General features: G+C 35.7%; 1 protein-coding gene across 6 annotated transcripts; it reads left to right on the top strand.

The window, feature by feature from the left end:
- The first annotated feature begins 9,475 nt into the window (after positions 1-9,475).
- Positions 9,476-16,309, top strand: LOC131332526 (probable methyltransferase PMT20). 6 transcript variants are annotated; one of them, XM_058366822.1, is made up of 9 exons: positions 9,476-9,602; positions 9,710-9,767; positions 11,360-11,662; positions 12,050-12,198; positions 12,282-12,477; positions 12,772-12,982; positions 13,836-14,514; positions 14,841-14,918; positions 15,664-16,309. In XM_058366822.1, the coding sequence occupies exons 3-9, from the start codon at positions 11,384-11,386 to the stop codon at positions 15,884-15,886; spliced, it is 1,815 nt and encodes a 604-aa protein (XP_058222805.1). In that variant the 5' UTR covers positions 9,476-9,602; positions 9,710-9,767; positions 11,360-11,383; the 3' UTR covers positions 15,887-16,309. The 6 variants fall into 6 exon arrangements, with proteins under 6 accessions (XP_058222805.1, XP_058222811.1, XP_058222809.1 ...); XM_058366828.1 differs by having other exon boundaries at positions 9,508-9,595; XM_058366826.1 differs by having other exon boundaries at positions 9,588-9,767.
- Positions 16,310-16,567: the final 258 nt, after the last annotated feature.

The following is a 16,567-nucleotide window of genomic DNA, read 5'->3' as shown; positions in this document are numbered from 1 at the left end:
TATGTGAAAAAGTGATAGTTGAAGGGGTGTTTATGTTTTTTCACCTAGAGAAATTTGATTTGAAATGATGTGATAGTAGTACGTACTATTTTTCAAATTACCAGAAAGTTGCTCCAAGAAGGAAAAAAAAACCATATAGAAACAAAAAATGGGGGATCGAGATCATCAATATTCCAAGAAGTTTTAATCGAAGCTCCACTACGATAACAGAAGTCACTTGAACAGTTGAACGTATGATTCTGAAAGTAGCAATGACCAAGCAAAGAAGTCACGGATTTTACTGTATTACATATTCCAATCAGGGGAGCTTTCTATAGGGTACTTTCCTTTCTTGATATATTCTTTACTAGATACCCACAAGACCCCAAACAGCTAATTTAAAGACAGTTCGACTATCCTTTCAAAAAAAAAGACAGTTCGACTGTGGAACCGACCAAGAGTGCACCGTCGGGTTTGTAGGGTTCATTTCAGGGTCTCATACAAATAATCTGAATCATTTGTTACTTTTAGTATGATTTTTCGAGTGGCTCAGTGAAAGGTCAGCGCAATCAAATAACTCTAAATGCTTGATCCAATTAATGTTTCAATATTTCATGCAAAATCAGGTTATTGAAATTTTGAACGAATATTGGTGAAAAGTGACGATCGGATCAACCACTAAAGTTATCCGATAGAACTGTTGTTTTCCAAGGAGACTCAAAAAAATGTTCTAGAATTATTGAACGATTCGGATCATTTGCATAGTATTCTAAAGTAGGCTCCACAAAGTGCGGTCTTCGTCGGTATCCATAGATTTACGTTTGGAAAAAGTATAGTTGTGTGTGTGTATATATATATGTGACAATGGCCAAGCAAAGAATAAATAAAGAGACAGTGCACGTGACGGTGAAGCAGGTTTTAATTTTTCCATATAATTAAAGTGGAAGAAACGAATTTAGAGGGAGAACAAGACGAGCATGTCTTGTCTGAATTATATTCCCATATATAGACAGAAACATACATACACACACAGTGCATGAGACAGGTGATCTTTCCTTTTCCTTTCCATCTAACATGTGCCACAAACTAATATAGTATAGTACTCCAACCGGAAACCAACCATGTAATAATGGGTTTTTTCTTATGAAGAATACTAATTACCAAAACCACCCTTGACCAAGGTTGACAAAGCTTGACCATTTTTTTGAAGTTTGTTACTACTTGAATCGTTCGGCTTCTGATGTATAAAAATTAAGTTACTGGAGAGGAACGCGGGTTCGGTTTGATTAAAACTCATTTTAGATTAATCGGTCTGTCTCATAAATAAGCTAAGTTCAAACATACTAGAAAGCTAATCAAGTTTTCAAATCAAGCTTGAACAATTCACCTACTGAGCTCATTCAGCTCAAATCAAGTTCATTAAGTTTTTAGCAATATATTTTGTTTTCTAAAAAGCCAATTTTTCTTACTTCATCCAATTTGTTGGCGTTTTTTTTTTTTTTTTGGAGTCTTCAGTGTTATTTTTTATGATAAATTTAAGAAATTATCTTTCTAGTTTCAATCCAGTCTCACTTTCGTATCTTTAGTATCAATTGCAACGCTTTTAACTCCGAAATTTGGTCAATGTACCTATTAGGTCCAATAAATAATGTTTGCTTCCCAAATTGATGGAAAAGTGCTTAATGAAGAGCAATTTCAATATTTCAAGGCCTTTTCGCCTTTTTCCATGTCTCTCAATTTCAATTCCTTAATCATGTTTCTCAATTCAACTTCTTAATTAGTCATTTTCTGTCAATTTGAGAAGCAAATGTTATCTATTGATCCTAACATGTACGTTGACCAAACTGCGGGGTTAAAAGCATTGCAGTGGATACTTGGGAAGAGAGGGGCAAAAATTTTCAATTCAAAAAAGTAATTATTATCCCTACTTTCAATCATTACTCTCTATTTGTTATTCCTATCTTCAATTATTATTCTTATTTTTTTTCTATCTTTCTCCACTCATTATCCATATTTTTAATCATTACTCTCATAAAAAATTTCTTAAAAATTCATCCAAACGCAGCATTACCTTTTTCGATACACTCAAAGCTAGAATTAGGAAAACCAAAGTGATAGGTATAGCCTATGGGTATTGACTTTTGTGACTGGCATGGGCGCCACCGTACAAGAGTCAAAAAACATGTGAATTTCTGACCTCACGACCTTTTTTTTCTCTCCTGTTGTTTCGATATTTATTATAAATAAATACAGAATAATTCATTTATTAGGCTTAATAAATACCACCGTCCGGTGCAGATTAAAAAACACACCGTCAAGACAAAAAAACACCGTTAAGTGTGTATATTCTATTAATAAAAATGAAATTTCCATATGGTATAGTAATCTGTTCAAAAAAATATGGTATAGTAATATATTTGTCTCTCATATTCAAAAAAAAAAAATTAAGGATTTCTCTTGGCATCCACTCATGCCCCATTCCTCTCTCTCTCTCTCTCTCTCTCTCTCTTCCTTAGAAAAATAAAAGGTCAACAAAAAAGAAATATACAATAGCTATCCTAAGGTTCTGTTTGAAAAAGTTTTTATTTTTGATATTTTTTGAAATGGGCATCATAAGCATGTTTGTGTTACTATTTTTGTTTACAAAATACATAATCGATTCCACCAGTTTATGAAAATTCTAAAAACACAAAATTTGCGTTTTCATTTGTTTTGAAAACACTTTCGGCAGCCCTAAAAATAAATAAACAAAAACTATTATGGTCACCAAAAATATTTTTTATTTTTATTTTTTAATAAATAAACAAAAATTCATTTCTTGTTTTTCATAAACGATAAACAAAAAACTGACAATTTTACCAAACAGAGCCCTAATAATCTAGACACGAAAAACATGGCAACAGTTGAATTTAAATTTAAAATAAGTTTGACAAATCATGGTAATTCTGTGAAATCATCTGTAAATTTCTGGAAACACTAATTTTTATTTAAGAATGTACAACAGTCATCAAGTTACTCGGTTGTTTTTTTCTTTTGTCAATGGGCAGCCATTTTATTGATCAAAGCAAAAAACGGAAAGTCTGACATGGCTTCTCGACAAGCCCAATCTAGAAAATCTCTGTCCCAAGTTATGGAGGACTCATGAACTGATAGGACATATTTGGCTATAGCATGAACCATCCTATTACAATTATGCGGAACAAAAGAAAATGAAACAGAAGAAACGAAGCTAACCACTTGTTTGAAGTATTTTGGTTTTAGTTTTTAGTCTTCTTTAGTCTAGTCAATTAAGGATGGGCTTGATTCCAACATCTACTCATTAATCACTTCGAAATCGTTGGTTAAATGTGGGGCCGTGGGGATAAACATGCTTTGTTCAGTTTTAATTTGTGTAGTTTTAAGGAAAATTCGTTGATTCATGCTTGATATCATCGTGTTAGCGTTTTAATTATTTGTTTTCTCTTACCTTTTTGGTACTTGGATTTAGCAGGTGAAAATGAAAAAGAAACGTTTCATTTCTTTAATTCTGATAATGCTAAAGTTTTAAAAAAATTACTCTGAAAGATTATAAATTCTTTTTCCAAAAACAGTATTTTTGGCAATAAATGCAAGCATTTCTTTTTTTGAACGGCGAAAAAAGATTTTATTAATATTTAGAAATAAATTACAAAGATTAAAGAAATCTAAAGCAAAAGACATCAAATTAATTAGAGCAAGAGCATGCCCACAAAAAGGCACCACTGACACTAACAATCAACTGCCGCCAGGGTCGAAGAGGGAAAGAAAACCAAAAGGCAATAAATGCAAACATTGCTGTTGGGGTACATATATAAAACAAAAAAATTCCTCTAGGGTTAGTGCAGTTGCATGCAAAAGGTACAAAAAGATAATCTAGTGAATTGGTTAATGGACTAACCATTTTAAGCACAAAAAAAAAATTCAACTTTTTTTGGCTTAAAATGTGGTAATTTTCTAAAATATTTAGGTAAAAGTAAAAAAAAAATTACTTTTCTGACGAATCAATAATGCACAAAAAATTGGCGCAAAACTAACAAATGCGAAAAAAATTTGAATAAGGGCAAAACGTGCAATTTTTCTAAAAGCCATAAAAGTGTTGGTGGAAGCCTATGCTCCAATGATATTCATACTCAATTTTTGGATTCTTTACTTTTGATGGATTGTTTTGCGTAATCTAATTTCGATCGAACACGACATTTCAAGTCAGGATTCCCAAATTTTGAGGCATTTTATGTCTCCAGTTAAAAAATATATAGCATTTGGTCCGTCCAACTAATTAATTTTGTACATAAACCTCTTTAAAATATAAGTAGTAATTTACACCTTTATCCCTTCCAAAAGCTAGATACTTTCTCATTAGGGCTGCGCACGGTCTGGATCGGATCGGATTTCTCTGAATCCAATCATAATCTGCGAGTTACGATTTTTTAAAAATGAAATTCGTGTCCGGACCAAAAGTCTCATGGTTCGGTCCCGATTTTGCCCACGGATTATATCAACCAAATGCTTCATCCCGAACAAATGATTTTTATCTCATTGACATCATTTTCAAAGACTACTGTATTTTAGTTAGAGTCAGAAAGGTTAGTAATTAAAGTGCAATTCATAATGACATCTACAAACTCACAAGTCACGACTACAAAGTAACCTCTTTAACCATCTCCAGAAAGTCTACCAGTTGTCTCAGGTGAACATCAACACAATAAGAATGTCCAAAATTCAGAGTAGTTGCCAAGTAAAGCCACAAATATATTTACTATGTGTTACACATATATTATATTATATATATATATATATATATTTTTTTTAAATATCTTACAGTTCAATTCGGATAATCCACAGTTTTTATATGAAAATCCAATCCTAATTCGTATCTCATGGTTTTTTAATTTTTTGAATTCATGTTCGGGCCATTAATTCAAGGAACAAAATCCAAAAGGGGGACAAAATCCAAAAGATGCAGATCGGATCGATTCGGATCAATTTCACAGTTCACCGAATTTTTTCTGCAGCCCTATTCCTCATAGTCATAGGTCATCCATTACCACTGGATACCCTTGCTAGATCTAATGCATGCTCAGATTGAAAATAAAATAGATCAGCAAACGCTGCAAACCGAACAAAACTACCATTAAAATAAAGAAGAATGGTCGATGTACACACCTAGGGTTAGGGGTTGTCCCAGTGGTTCAAGTGAGTGCCAGATTTTGGAAGTACTCCTTAAGGTCTAGGGTTTAATTTTCTGCATGGTGAGTAACCTGCTGTAAGTGGGGGCCGTTGGCTAATGTGGTGGCCAACGGAGGTTTGTATTGTGCAATCAAATCCAATTAGTGACTTGGCTGCAGGACTTTTCCTCCATAAAAAATAAAAATAAAAAAATAATGTAGAAGTGAATTTGTAATCTTACCAACCACATACCCTAAGTATGACATTATCGATTTTCAATTTACTTCATAGATAGTTTATTCATGAAACCAACAAAACTGAACCACTTAACTATCCAAATGAAGTAGTGACAGACTCATTTGAATCACACACAAAAAAAATCACAAAAGAGATTCCCACCCAAGAAATTTTGATCCATGATCCATTTTTGAGATACGATTTCGTATTTTTTTTAGTCGGTTTCCGTAGTACTGCACCTAATAGACCACAGGTCCACAGTACACAAATACATGCACAGCAATGTTGGTAAATTCAAGGTTTGAAATTGGTCATCACAAAAGAAGAAATATGATGTTCTAACCCTAAAAATTTGTTTCAAGCCTTTAAATGCATTCTGTCTTGCGGCACGACCGCCCGAGCCATACTCAATCACGCCCGGGCCGGATTTTCAGCAATCTTGTAAAAGAGATTAAATTGTACACGGCGGGGCCGTGTAGGAGATTTGAGCGGCAAAGGCATGGATGAATGCCACCTCACCTCTTGACTCATCCAGTCCGTTCAATTCTTTTCTTTCCAATCACTTCCTCACACTCAAGTTAGTTTAATTCTTTTAGACTTTTTATATATTAAAAATTTAATTGTTTCGATTTTCAATCTTATTAAATCAGTGCGAAGATCGTAATTAAGTTGTCTCTAGAGCTCTCATAGTTAAGTATTTACTTTTTATTTGAAACCCTATAAAGCATAAACTTGATTATAAGAGCTCTAGAGACAAAATTTAATTATGACTCTTTAAAATAATATAATAAAAATAATAAGATTTTCACATCAGTTCAAACGGATTAAAAATTAGAGCACTTCAATTTTCAACCATATTTTTTAATATATAAACGGTCTATAAAAATTATAATTTTTAATCCGTTTGAATCCGTGCAAAGATCTTATTGTTTTGATCATTTTATTCTAAATGGTCATACTTAAATTTTGTATTTAAGGCTCTTATAATTAAGTATCTATTCTTTATTTGGTACCATATGGAGCAAGAACTTGATTATGAGAGCCCTAGAGACAAAATTTAATTATGATCATCTAGAATAAAATGATCAAAACAATAAAATCTTCGCATGGGTTCAAACGGAATAAAACTTGTAACACTTAATTTTTTTAGACTGTTTATATATTAAAAAATATAGTTGAAAATTGAAGTGCTCAAATTTTTAATCAGTTTGAACCGATGTGAAGATCATATTATTCTAAAGGGTTATAATTAAATTTTGTCTCTAGAGCTCTTATAATCAAGTTTCTGCTTCATAAGGTTTTCAAATAAAGAGCAAATACTTAATTATGAGAGCTCTAGAAACAACTTAATTACAATCTTCGCACTGGTTTAATAAGATTGAAAATCGAAACAATTAAATTTTTAATACTCCCTCCGTCTGGATTTAATTGGCCCTCATTCTATTCTAACCGGCTAAAAAATGAGTTATATCTTTAAATCCGTAATGAATTTCAAATCGAATATGGATCTTATTTAATAGATCTCGATTAATTCTATAATACAATGTTTTTAAAATCACATAAAACATTATAAATTATAAGATATAATTAATTGAAAAGTGACACAAACTCTCAAAAAGGACAATTAAATTAGGACGGATGGAGTAATATTTTTAATATATATATAAATAGTCTAAAAGAATTAAACTAAATTAAGTGTGAGGAAGTGATTGGAAAGAAAAAAATTGAATGCACTGGATGAGCCAAGTGGTGAGTTGGCATGCATCCATGCCTTTGCCGCTCAACTCTTGTACACGGCCCCACCGTGCACAATTTAATCTCCTTGTAAAAACCCTTTGGGCTTCACACTACCCAACATATATGTAGTGTGCCCTCGACCGTGTGCAAGTGCACACATGGTCGGTTTTGCCAGCTCTTGCCAGTTTTGTGAGCTCTCATGTGTGCAGTAATTCCATGGCTATGGGATTTTAGCATACAAAAATGTGAAGATGTGATGTGTGGATTCGCCTGGGTTAACACAAATGATCGAAATTATTCAATCGGGAGACAACAATTATTTTTTTGTTTTTTGGAGGAAACATATACATATATATTTACAACGAAAAAATACAAAGGACACCAAAGGTCCCAGTACAAGGAAAAAAAACAAAGGGAAAAACAAAAAAATCAGCTCTGGTGTCGGAACCCACGCCTCGCACGTGGGTGGAAAGATCCTGATCTACATCAAGGTCTAGCTCGGCCCCGAAGCAATCGAAGCCACAATGACGCCTTCACCATTGCTATTGGAGAACCCGAGAGTCCGTTACAAAACTGATCGGAGCCAAGAGCCAAAAATCTAGACTTGGTTCCTCAGATCTGGCCCCCGAGTCCAAAAATGATGGGGAGATAAAATGGAGTCCGGCTCCTCTCCAATCCATAGGAAATTGGAGGATCCTCTAATTCCAATTCAATGGTCAAGATTACCCTGTATTTTCAGCAATCCATAGGAAATTGGAGGATCCTCTAATTCCTATTCAAAGGTCAAGATTACCCTATATCTCCAGCGGTGTGAGTCCAGCGCCAAAGCTCATATGGTATTCTACGGGAACCCAATTACTCTCCAAATATTCTTCAATTATCACATTCCATTATCACATTCCAGGCATCAATTTTCGAAATTCCAAACATTAGTAAAATTTCATATCGTAACTTTAATAACAGGTGCAAGTTCAAAGAACTATCAGATTCACAGGGTTAATCAAAGAACTCCTTTTGCATTTCTTTTAAAATATTTTTTCTCTAAAAATTATCTTACGTTAGATTACTTACTCTTACGATTTCTTTCTAATTTCCATAACTGAATCTTAATTTCAACTTTCTTACATACAAAAATAACTACATCAATGAATACATGACACAGTGCGAAGCACACATGCAAATACACTTGTATCAGTAAAAAAAATCTCATGAGCTACGTAATAAGATAATATTAGCGAAAAAAACCATGTAGAAAGAAAAAAAAATTACCGATATAATACTAGTAAAAAAATCCTCATGAGCTATATGATATCGGTCAAAAAAATCCTCATGAACTATATAATTTTTTTTTCAGAGGCAGGTTTAACGGGGAGAGAAGACGCCGTTCAAAAAAAATTAATGAATTTTTTTTGCCGTTTAAAAAACAAGGAGGGAAGACGCTTATGTAATTGAGAAATACTGGAGGAGTAATTGGGTGTCTGTAGAATACCATATGAGCTTTGGAGCTTGAATTACTAGAGTAATTTTAACCATTGAATTGGAATCGGAAGATCGTCTAATTCTCTATAGATTGAGAGGAGCTGGACTCGATAGAATGAGAGAACTTCCCTCCCTATAAGGAAAGAATCATGGATAGAAAGGAGAGGAGAGGATCTAAGAAGGAAGAGAACTCGGGGAACTGGGGGGGACCCTGTAGAAGAATCCTTCTTTTTTTCAGTAATGTTTAAACATTAGTTGACACTCCATAAAAATCAAATCAATCAAATACATTTCAGTGGTTGTTCTATTTATTCATTTTTTAATCCAAAATTCGTTTCTAAAATTCCAGATAGGAAGTTGATTGAATTGATGAATCATTTTATTGTTATTTGAATGAATTGATTTTTTTAAAAAAACAAACAAGAAAATATTTTCCACAAAATTAATAGCTTCGATCATTTGTACAAATCTATAGCTGTAGCCACAGTGAAGTAAGTTTTTCACATTGCTATCAAATTACAGTGCTTTCTAAATGCAAAACACTCTATTTTGGATTAACGGTTGAAAGATAGATAAAATAATGATATTAATAATTTGAGAGAATTTATCGGGAATGAAAAGAGACGAGTTGGTTTTAGAAATTCAAAGCAAAAATAGTCCAGATAAACTCATTTCAAACGACTTCTTCTAATGAAACGTCTAATCCTCCCACATGCCTCTTGTACTTACGCCTTGAAATGGCAGTAATCATTCCGGACTTGCCGTTAACCAGAAGTTTATGAAAGAGATGCACTGTACTAGATGATAAGAAGGGACAGACATATATATATATATATACATACATACATACAGTTAGAGAGAGAGAGAGAGAGACCATTACGGTCATGTAATAAGGGTAAAATGGAAAAAAGACAGCTGGACACAAGGCAGAAGAATCAGATTTTGTATTTAAGGTTTATTGCTATCTGAGTTTGCGTGGGTATGAGGTTGGTTGATATCTTTGATCTCTCTCTCTCTCTCTAACTGAGAAAAAACTCCCAAACCCATCATTATGTACCTAGTTTTCAATTCTGAACCATTTTATCCTTTGTAGGAGTCAAACATTGAATTTCATATCGGAAAAGCCGAGGAGGAACATTCCACAATCAAAGGTACTACTAATCTCATTCTCTCTGTTTTTGTTTGTCCTTTTTTTTTTCTTTTTATCCTCGTTTTGTTTGTCCATTTGGGTTTCTGTTTTTCCTGAGCTACGTACACCCTTCAGATCTTCAAATTCTGTCTCACATTCCCATTGCTCTCTCTCTCTCTCTCTCTCTCTCTCTCTCTCTCTCTCTCTCGGTTGGTTTACTGCCATATTTTTCAATGCCTTCCAATTGGGTTCCCTTAAATTTTGTGAAAACAGATCTGGGTTTGGACATGGGCTCCTTAATTTTCTCCTTTGTTTCCATAATTTCAGCTGATTGTAGTTATAATAGCAAAAGATTTGGCAATTTCCCAAATGGTCTTCAATAAAACTCTTGAATCTTTCTATTTCCTAATCGAATTGCGTGGTTCTAAATTGTTATTCTCTGTTTCCATTCGTAAATTTTCGCTCAGCAAATTACTTGAATTTCACCCAATTCTCCATCCATTTTTTGGTGGGTCTATTTCTGGGAGTTTTGTGATTATGCTTTTTCTTGTTCGATTGTTCTTTATGAGGTTATTTTTGGCTATGGATTACTAAGGGGAAAAAAAGACAGCAGATTGGCTATGCTGATTGTGGAATGTTAAGAACCAGTCTCCACTCTGCCAATTATACAAAGTTTTATACGAGTATTTTTGTGTGTACAACTATACCTATATTGTTACATACTCTCTCTCTCTCTCTCTCTCTCTCTCTCTCTCTCTCTCTCTCTCACACACACACACACACACACACACACACGTGCTTTTGGCTTTTGCATGGTCAGGAGGGCGATTGATTTTTTCATTTTTGCTGCAACTCTTTCTTGACTTAGTGGGTAAGAGGGCCCTCATCTTTCATTAGGACGGCTGAATTCTTAGGGGGGTTAAAATGGACCCAATGTCATGTGGGAAATATAAAGTTAGTTTGACAAGGAAAGTGTAAAATGTCGGTTGTTGCTATCAGAGATCTTTGCAGGTTTTTCAAGTCATTTAAATGGTTGGTATTGGCCATTAGATCTGCATCAATCCCCTGTTTTTTATTTGACTTTCTAAGTTGCTTCTAGCTTTTAGTTTCTTTAATTTAGTTGAGGCCGTGTTGGATGTTGGATTTGTCCAGCTTTTTCTTTTTTCGGAGGAAAAGATCGTGTAAAAGGAAAAGAAGCTAATTTTACTTCCTTTTGTGTTTTTAACCTTCCCTTGGTCAGCCACCAGTAAAATCCATGATCCAAACATAGTCTTGCCGATCTGGGTTTGTGCAATATGCTCTTACATTTATTTGATTTCCATGGATTTTGAACTGGTTTCAACCAGTTCGGTTGCATAGACAGAGAAATAATCTTAAGTAGTTGAGATTTCCAGCTTCTTTTTTTTTTTTGGATCGATCAGAAGACAGTAATGTTAGCATAGTTAGTTCCCAACATATTAATTCTCTCTTCCAAACAATTCTGAAATCGAAAAATTTTCGTCAAATTCTCGAGTAGATATTGTTGTCTAAGAATTAATTTTTTCCTAGACCTGATTGTGATTTTCTTGATTTTCATGTTCCTATAGACTTAAAAGTTCTTCTGCATATGTGTAGATAACTAACACAAGTTAAGGAACCATGAAGAACAAAGATTCAAGACCAGTTTCTCCATCTGATAAAAGTTCAAGGGTAGTCCCCTTGGGGTTTATGTTTGTTGTGCTATGTGGGCTCTCCTTCTACCTCGGTGGCATCTTCTGTTCTGAGAAGGATAGATTTTTAACTAAAGACATCACCAAAGAGATTGTATCTCCCAAGAGAACCGCCGATGCTAGCTCTGGCCCGCTACAAGTTGAGTCCGTTGCGTTCCCGGAATGCAGCATTGACTTTCAAGACTACACTCCGTGCACGGATCCGAAGGTACTTTTTGAACGTCTAATTTCGTAGTGCTAAGGATATAATGGATCTGTTTTTGGATAGGGGTTTAAGGCATGAGAGCATTTGTCCCCAAAATCCTTGTCCCTCCTCCACTCCAATGCACTCTTAGCTGCACGATGAGATCGTGATGCTAGAAGAGCGTTGTGACGGGAAACCTGGATATTATTATTGCAGATGGCTCTCGACCATCATTTAATATTGTGTAGATAACATATTGTTAACCAACTAGGTTTACCAAAATTGCTAGTCCTGATCAGGAGGTTAGGGTTTGGAGTCATGCCATAGGCAAGATTTACCTCTCTACAGCTTCCTATTAGAGAGAGAGAGAGAGAGAGAACAAAGATTGATGGCAGCTTATTGTTGTTACAGAGGTGGAAAAAGTATGGTGTCCATCGGCTCACTTTCTTGGAGCGCCATTGTCCTCCGTTATTCGAAAGGAAGGAATGCTTGGTTCCTCCACCAAATGGGTACAAGCCACCAATCAAATGGCCAAAGAGCAGGGATGAGTGTTGGTACAGGTACTGTGGACTGCTCACAACTTCTTTCCTCGGTTTTCTTCTTTATGTATCTCATGGAACTAATCATTTTGATCTGATTCTAGGAATGTTCCTTATGATTGGATCAACAAGCAGAAGTCTAATCAGAACTGGCTAAGGAAAGAAGGGGAGAAATTTCGATTTCCTGGCGGGGGTACTATGTTCCCCCACGGTGTTGGTGCCTATGTTGATTTGATGCAAGATCTGATCCCCGAAATGAAAGATGGAACCATTCGCACTGCCATTGATACCGGTTGTGGGGTGAGTTCCTTTTGATGATTGTCTTCTTTTACTCTAATAATCGGTTGATCACTTGATACACAACGAGATTTGTTGCTCATGTGATAGCTTATATCTCAATTCATCAAAGGAAGAAACATATCTGTCTTGTTAAACAAAGGGAGAAATCTTAGCCCTTTGCGCTTATCTACTCTTAGTGTCCTATTTTACGTTGTAGATTCATACAAATTCTTTAAATAAAGCATGTTATATATGCAAGTAACCATCCCACTTCAAATTCAGTGTTTACAATCTCTAGAATTGTTCTATTTGAAGGTTGCTAGTTGGGGAGGTGATTTGCTGGATCGTGGTATTCTAACGATCTCCCTTGCACCAAGGGATAATCACGAGGCTCAAGTCCAATTTGCTCTGGAACGTGGCATTCCGGCAATTCTGGGAGTTATTTCAACTCAGAGACTTCCTTTCCCCTCAAACTCATTTGACATGGCTCATTGCTCAAGATGCCTCATCCCGTGGACAGAATTTGGTAACCAATCTCTTTTAACTTCTTATTTACACTAGTGACCAAGCAGCAGAATTTTCGGCATTATATCTTCTTCTTGTTTTACCTTATAATTTTCTGAGTTCTTGTATATGTAACAAAAAGAAAATCCTTTCGCAACTTTGCTAAATTAGTATAGCTTGTCTCTATAAAAAAAAAAAAAAAAAACCTCATTGGTAAAAACCACGAAATATAGCTCTTTCACAACTTTTGTATGCACTTTCAAGTTTCTTTTTATAAGAATTCTTATACTTACGGGAAGCACCGGGTGAGACTTGTTTATTTAGATAGAACCATTTTCAGTTTTCTTTTCTTTTTTTGACCACTCATAAACTTCATAACCATTCCCGTACACTGAAAACAAAAAAAAAAACCTCATTGGTAAAAACCACGAAATATAGCTCTTTCACAACTTTTGTATGCACTTTCAAGTTTCTTTTTATAAGAATTCTTATACTTACGGGAAGCACCGGGTGAGACTTGTTTATTTAGATAGAACCATTTGCAGTTTTCTTTTCTTTTTTTGACCACTCATAAACTTCATAACCATTCCCGTACACTGAAAACATGTGGAATTCCTTAACAAAAAGAACATACGTGAATGCTTTATCACTCCAAAATTTTATGCAGTGACTAGCACTGCTTAGTTGGGTGCGATAGTTTGCTTGTTTGAGCGTGTGGCATCAATCTATTGGTCTCAAGTTTATACCGCATATCAATCGGTGGTAGTTTGCTTGTTGAATTTCTTTGTACTACTAGCTAAAGTGCATCTTGTCTTTCACTTAGTTGTGCTATCCATGAAAAAGCCTTTATAACCCAGGTAAATAAAAAATTTCAGGTGGGATTTACCTTTTGGAAATAAACCGGATTCTCCGCCCCGGAGGCTTCTGGGTTCTCTCCGGTCCTCCCGTAAACTATGAAAACCGCTGGAGAGGCTGGAATACAACTATCGAAGACCAAAAATCCGATTATGAAAAGCTGCAAGAGTTGCTAACTTCAATGTGCTTCACATTATACAACAAAAAGGACGACATTGCCGTGTGGCAGAAATCCAAAGACAACAGCTGCTTTACTAAAAAGCTTTCCAACCCCGATGCCTACCCACCCAAATGTGATGATGGTACAGAACCCGATTCCGCATGGTACACTCCTCTCCGCCCTTGCGTCGTTGTTCCAAATCCAAAACTTAAGAAAGTAGCACTAAACATCATCCCCAAATGGCCTGAACGGTTACATGTGGCGCCTGAACGGATTGCTGATGTTCATGGTGGGAGTGCCGGAGCATTCAAGCACGATGATAGTAAGTGGAAGATGAGGGTGAAGCACTATAAGAAGTTGTTGCCAGGCCTCGGGACTGACAAGATAAGGAATGTGATGGACATGAATACAATTTATGGGGGTTTTGCTGCAGCTGTGATTGAAGATCCGCTTTGGGTGATGAATGTCGTATCTTCATATGCTGCCAACACGCTTGCTGTTGTTTACGACAGGGGGCTTGTGGGATCCTATCATGACTGGTAATTGTGAAAGTGTTGGTATAATCATTGAGTCTTTGACCTCGTTTATTTCTGTTCTTTAAATGTTGATTTTAGCTTTAGAAAAGATCTGTTTTAAAATAGGGTGTCAAAACGCATCTTTTAAATAATTACTTTTGAGCTTCTTAAGATGAAAACATGACGAGTGGAATCAAACACTTAGAGTGACAACTACTTTAAGCATGTGAATTCAAAATTTAAGCTAAATATAAGTGGAAATAAATGAACCTTTTGCTAGCATTCTTGTTTGTAACATACTTGTAGATATGGCCGCATATCTTTTAATTCATTTGCTGCTTTCTTTGTAGGTGTGAGGCGTTCTCTACGTATCCTCGAACATACGATCTGCTTCACCTTGATGGCCTTTTTACTACTGAGAGCCACAGGTAAGCACTGTTGTGCTTTAGTTTCTTGATTCCTTGCTTCCTCTATATGCTATGAAGTGGAGTTAGTTTTTGAAAGTTCATTTAATGCTGCTGGATCAAACTGTAAACAGCAACACATCAAAGGGTCTGGATGCGAACCCTTCATAGCTAGAAGCGGTGGAGTTACCACGTACGCTGTGCCAAGATCCTGATATATGACATCAAAGGAAACCATTAACTACTTGGCTGAACTGTTAAGCGAAAACAAAAAGGTCAAAGCTAAACTTGCAAGCTAGCCAAGTTGGTTGGGTGCTCAGCTATGTTCTTCTAGGTCAAGGGTTCAACTCTTGACCACTACTAACCCACTAAATCAAAAACATATATTGTGCTAACTTCTTGCCTTCCCTGAGGGAAAGAAAAAAGGGGCCTTCCCTGAGGGAAAGAAAAAAGGAAAAAGATCAAAGCCACAGTCTTGATGCTTGGATTAAGTTAATAAGTTAATTAGATCATTACAACAGATTAATGCTACTCCATCAGCTCAAACCCACAACATCGCCCTTGCCCTTGGAAACCAACCTACCTTGAGGGACAAGGGGTAGAACACTTGGGTTAAGCCGGGTGTGTAATACATGATCCGAACACGACCTCAGCTGTTACAGGGCACTAGCATTTGACCAAATAACCTAGGATTGGAATTGAGCACAAGTTCAAGTTGAACCAAATTGAATGCTGTTGCCGTGGTGCTTGACATTATGTAATTATGCAGATGTGATATGAAGTATGTGCTCCTAGAGATGGATCGGATCCTACGTCCCAACGGGTATGCTATAATCCGGGAATCCAACTATTTTGTGGATTCCGTTGCTACAATTGCCAAGGGGATGAGATGGGGATGCCGTAAAGAAGACACCGAGTACGGTGTTGACAAGGAGAGAATCTTGATCTGCCAGAAGAAACTCTGGTATTCCAGTAAGCAGAGTTCCACATGATAAAAAAGAAAGTAATACAAATTGTGGGCGATAAAATCTCAAGGAGGGCTCGAATATATTCACAACAGCAGGCATATAGGAGAGGGAGTACGTTACCATTTACCAATTGCAGAGAAATTAGTTCATTCTATAAGAAATTGAGAATTAGATTCTTATTTGAAAATCTAGTTACCCAATAATCTTCTTTTTCTTTATTTTATGTTTTTTTTTGGGCAATTCTAGTGACTTTTGATATAATATATATTCTTTGTAAGTTGATCAACGACCGGAGTCGTACTCCGCTTCTTCCTCCTCCTCCTCCTGTACTATTATTGGTTTGTGTTGTTCTAAGCTAGATGTGAAATATGTAATGGGTTCAGAGGTCAAATTCACAGCTTGTGATATTAATGTACCTAATTTAATATATTCCAAATTCCAGTTCAAGAGATGCTGTGGTTAAATACTCCGTATATCCAATCTTTAGTTTTTTGTTTGTAGAATTAATGTTCTGAGTAGAGTGAGAACAGTTCTCTTCTACACAACCTTTGGACAGTTGGGTCTAAGATTTATGGTAATTTTGTTGAAGGCCATGCAAGATGAAGAACCTGGAACACCAGGACTTTTAGTGATGGTGTGGTTACGAATTATTAACAAGTTACGTATCGGTGCCTAGAGGCTTTTGGCCCAACAGCTAGTTGTGCC

This window comes from Rhododendron vialii, chromosome 7a (assembly GCF_030253575.1).
Source record: "Rhododendron vialii isolate Sample 1 chromosome 7a, ASM3025357v1".
NCBI lineage: Eukaryota > Viridiplantae > Streptophyta > Magnoliopsida > Ericales > Ericaceae > Rhododendron > Rhododendron vialii.
Note: the sequence above shows the minus strand (reverse complement) of the source record. Positions and strands in the feature narration are given on the sequence as shown.

What these genes read in the sequence shown, in the direction of transcription:
- LOC131332526 (XM_058366822.1), top strand. Translation starts at nt 11,384, where the DNA reads ATGAAGAACAAAGATTCAAGACCAGTTTCTCCATCTGATAAAAGTTCA. An exon ending in CATCCCGTGGACAGAATTTG is followed by an intron (nt 12,983 to 13,835) that starts GTAACCAATCTC and finishes AAAAAATTTCAG; the next exon opens with GTGGGATTTACCTTTTGGAA. An exon ending in TTTACTACTGAGAGCCACAG is followed by an intron (nt 14,919 to 15,663) that starts GTAAGCACTGTT and finishes GTAATTATGCAG; the next exon opens with ATGTGATATGAAGTATGTGC.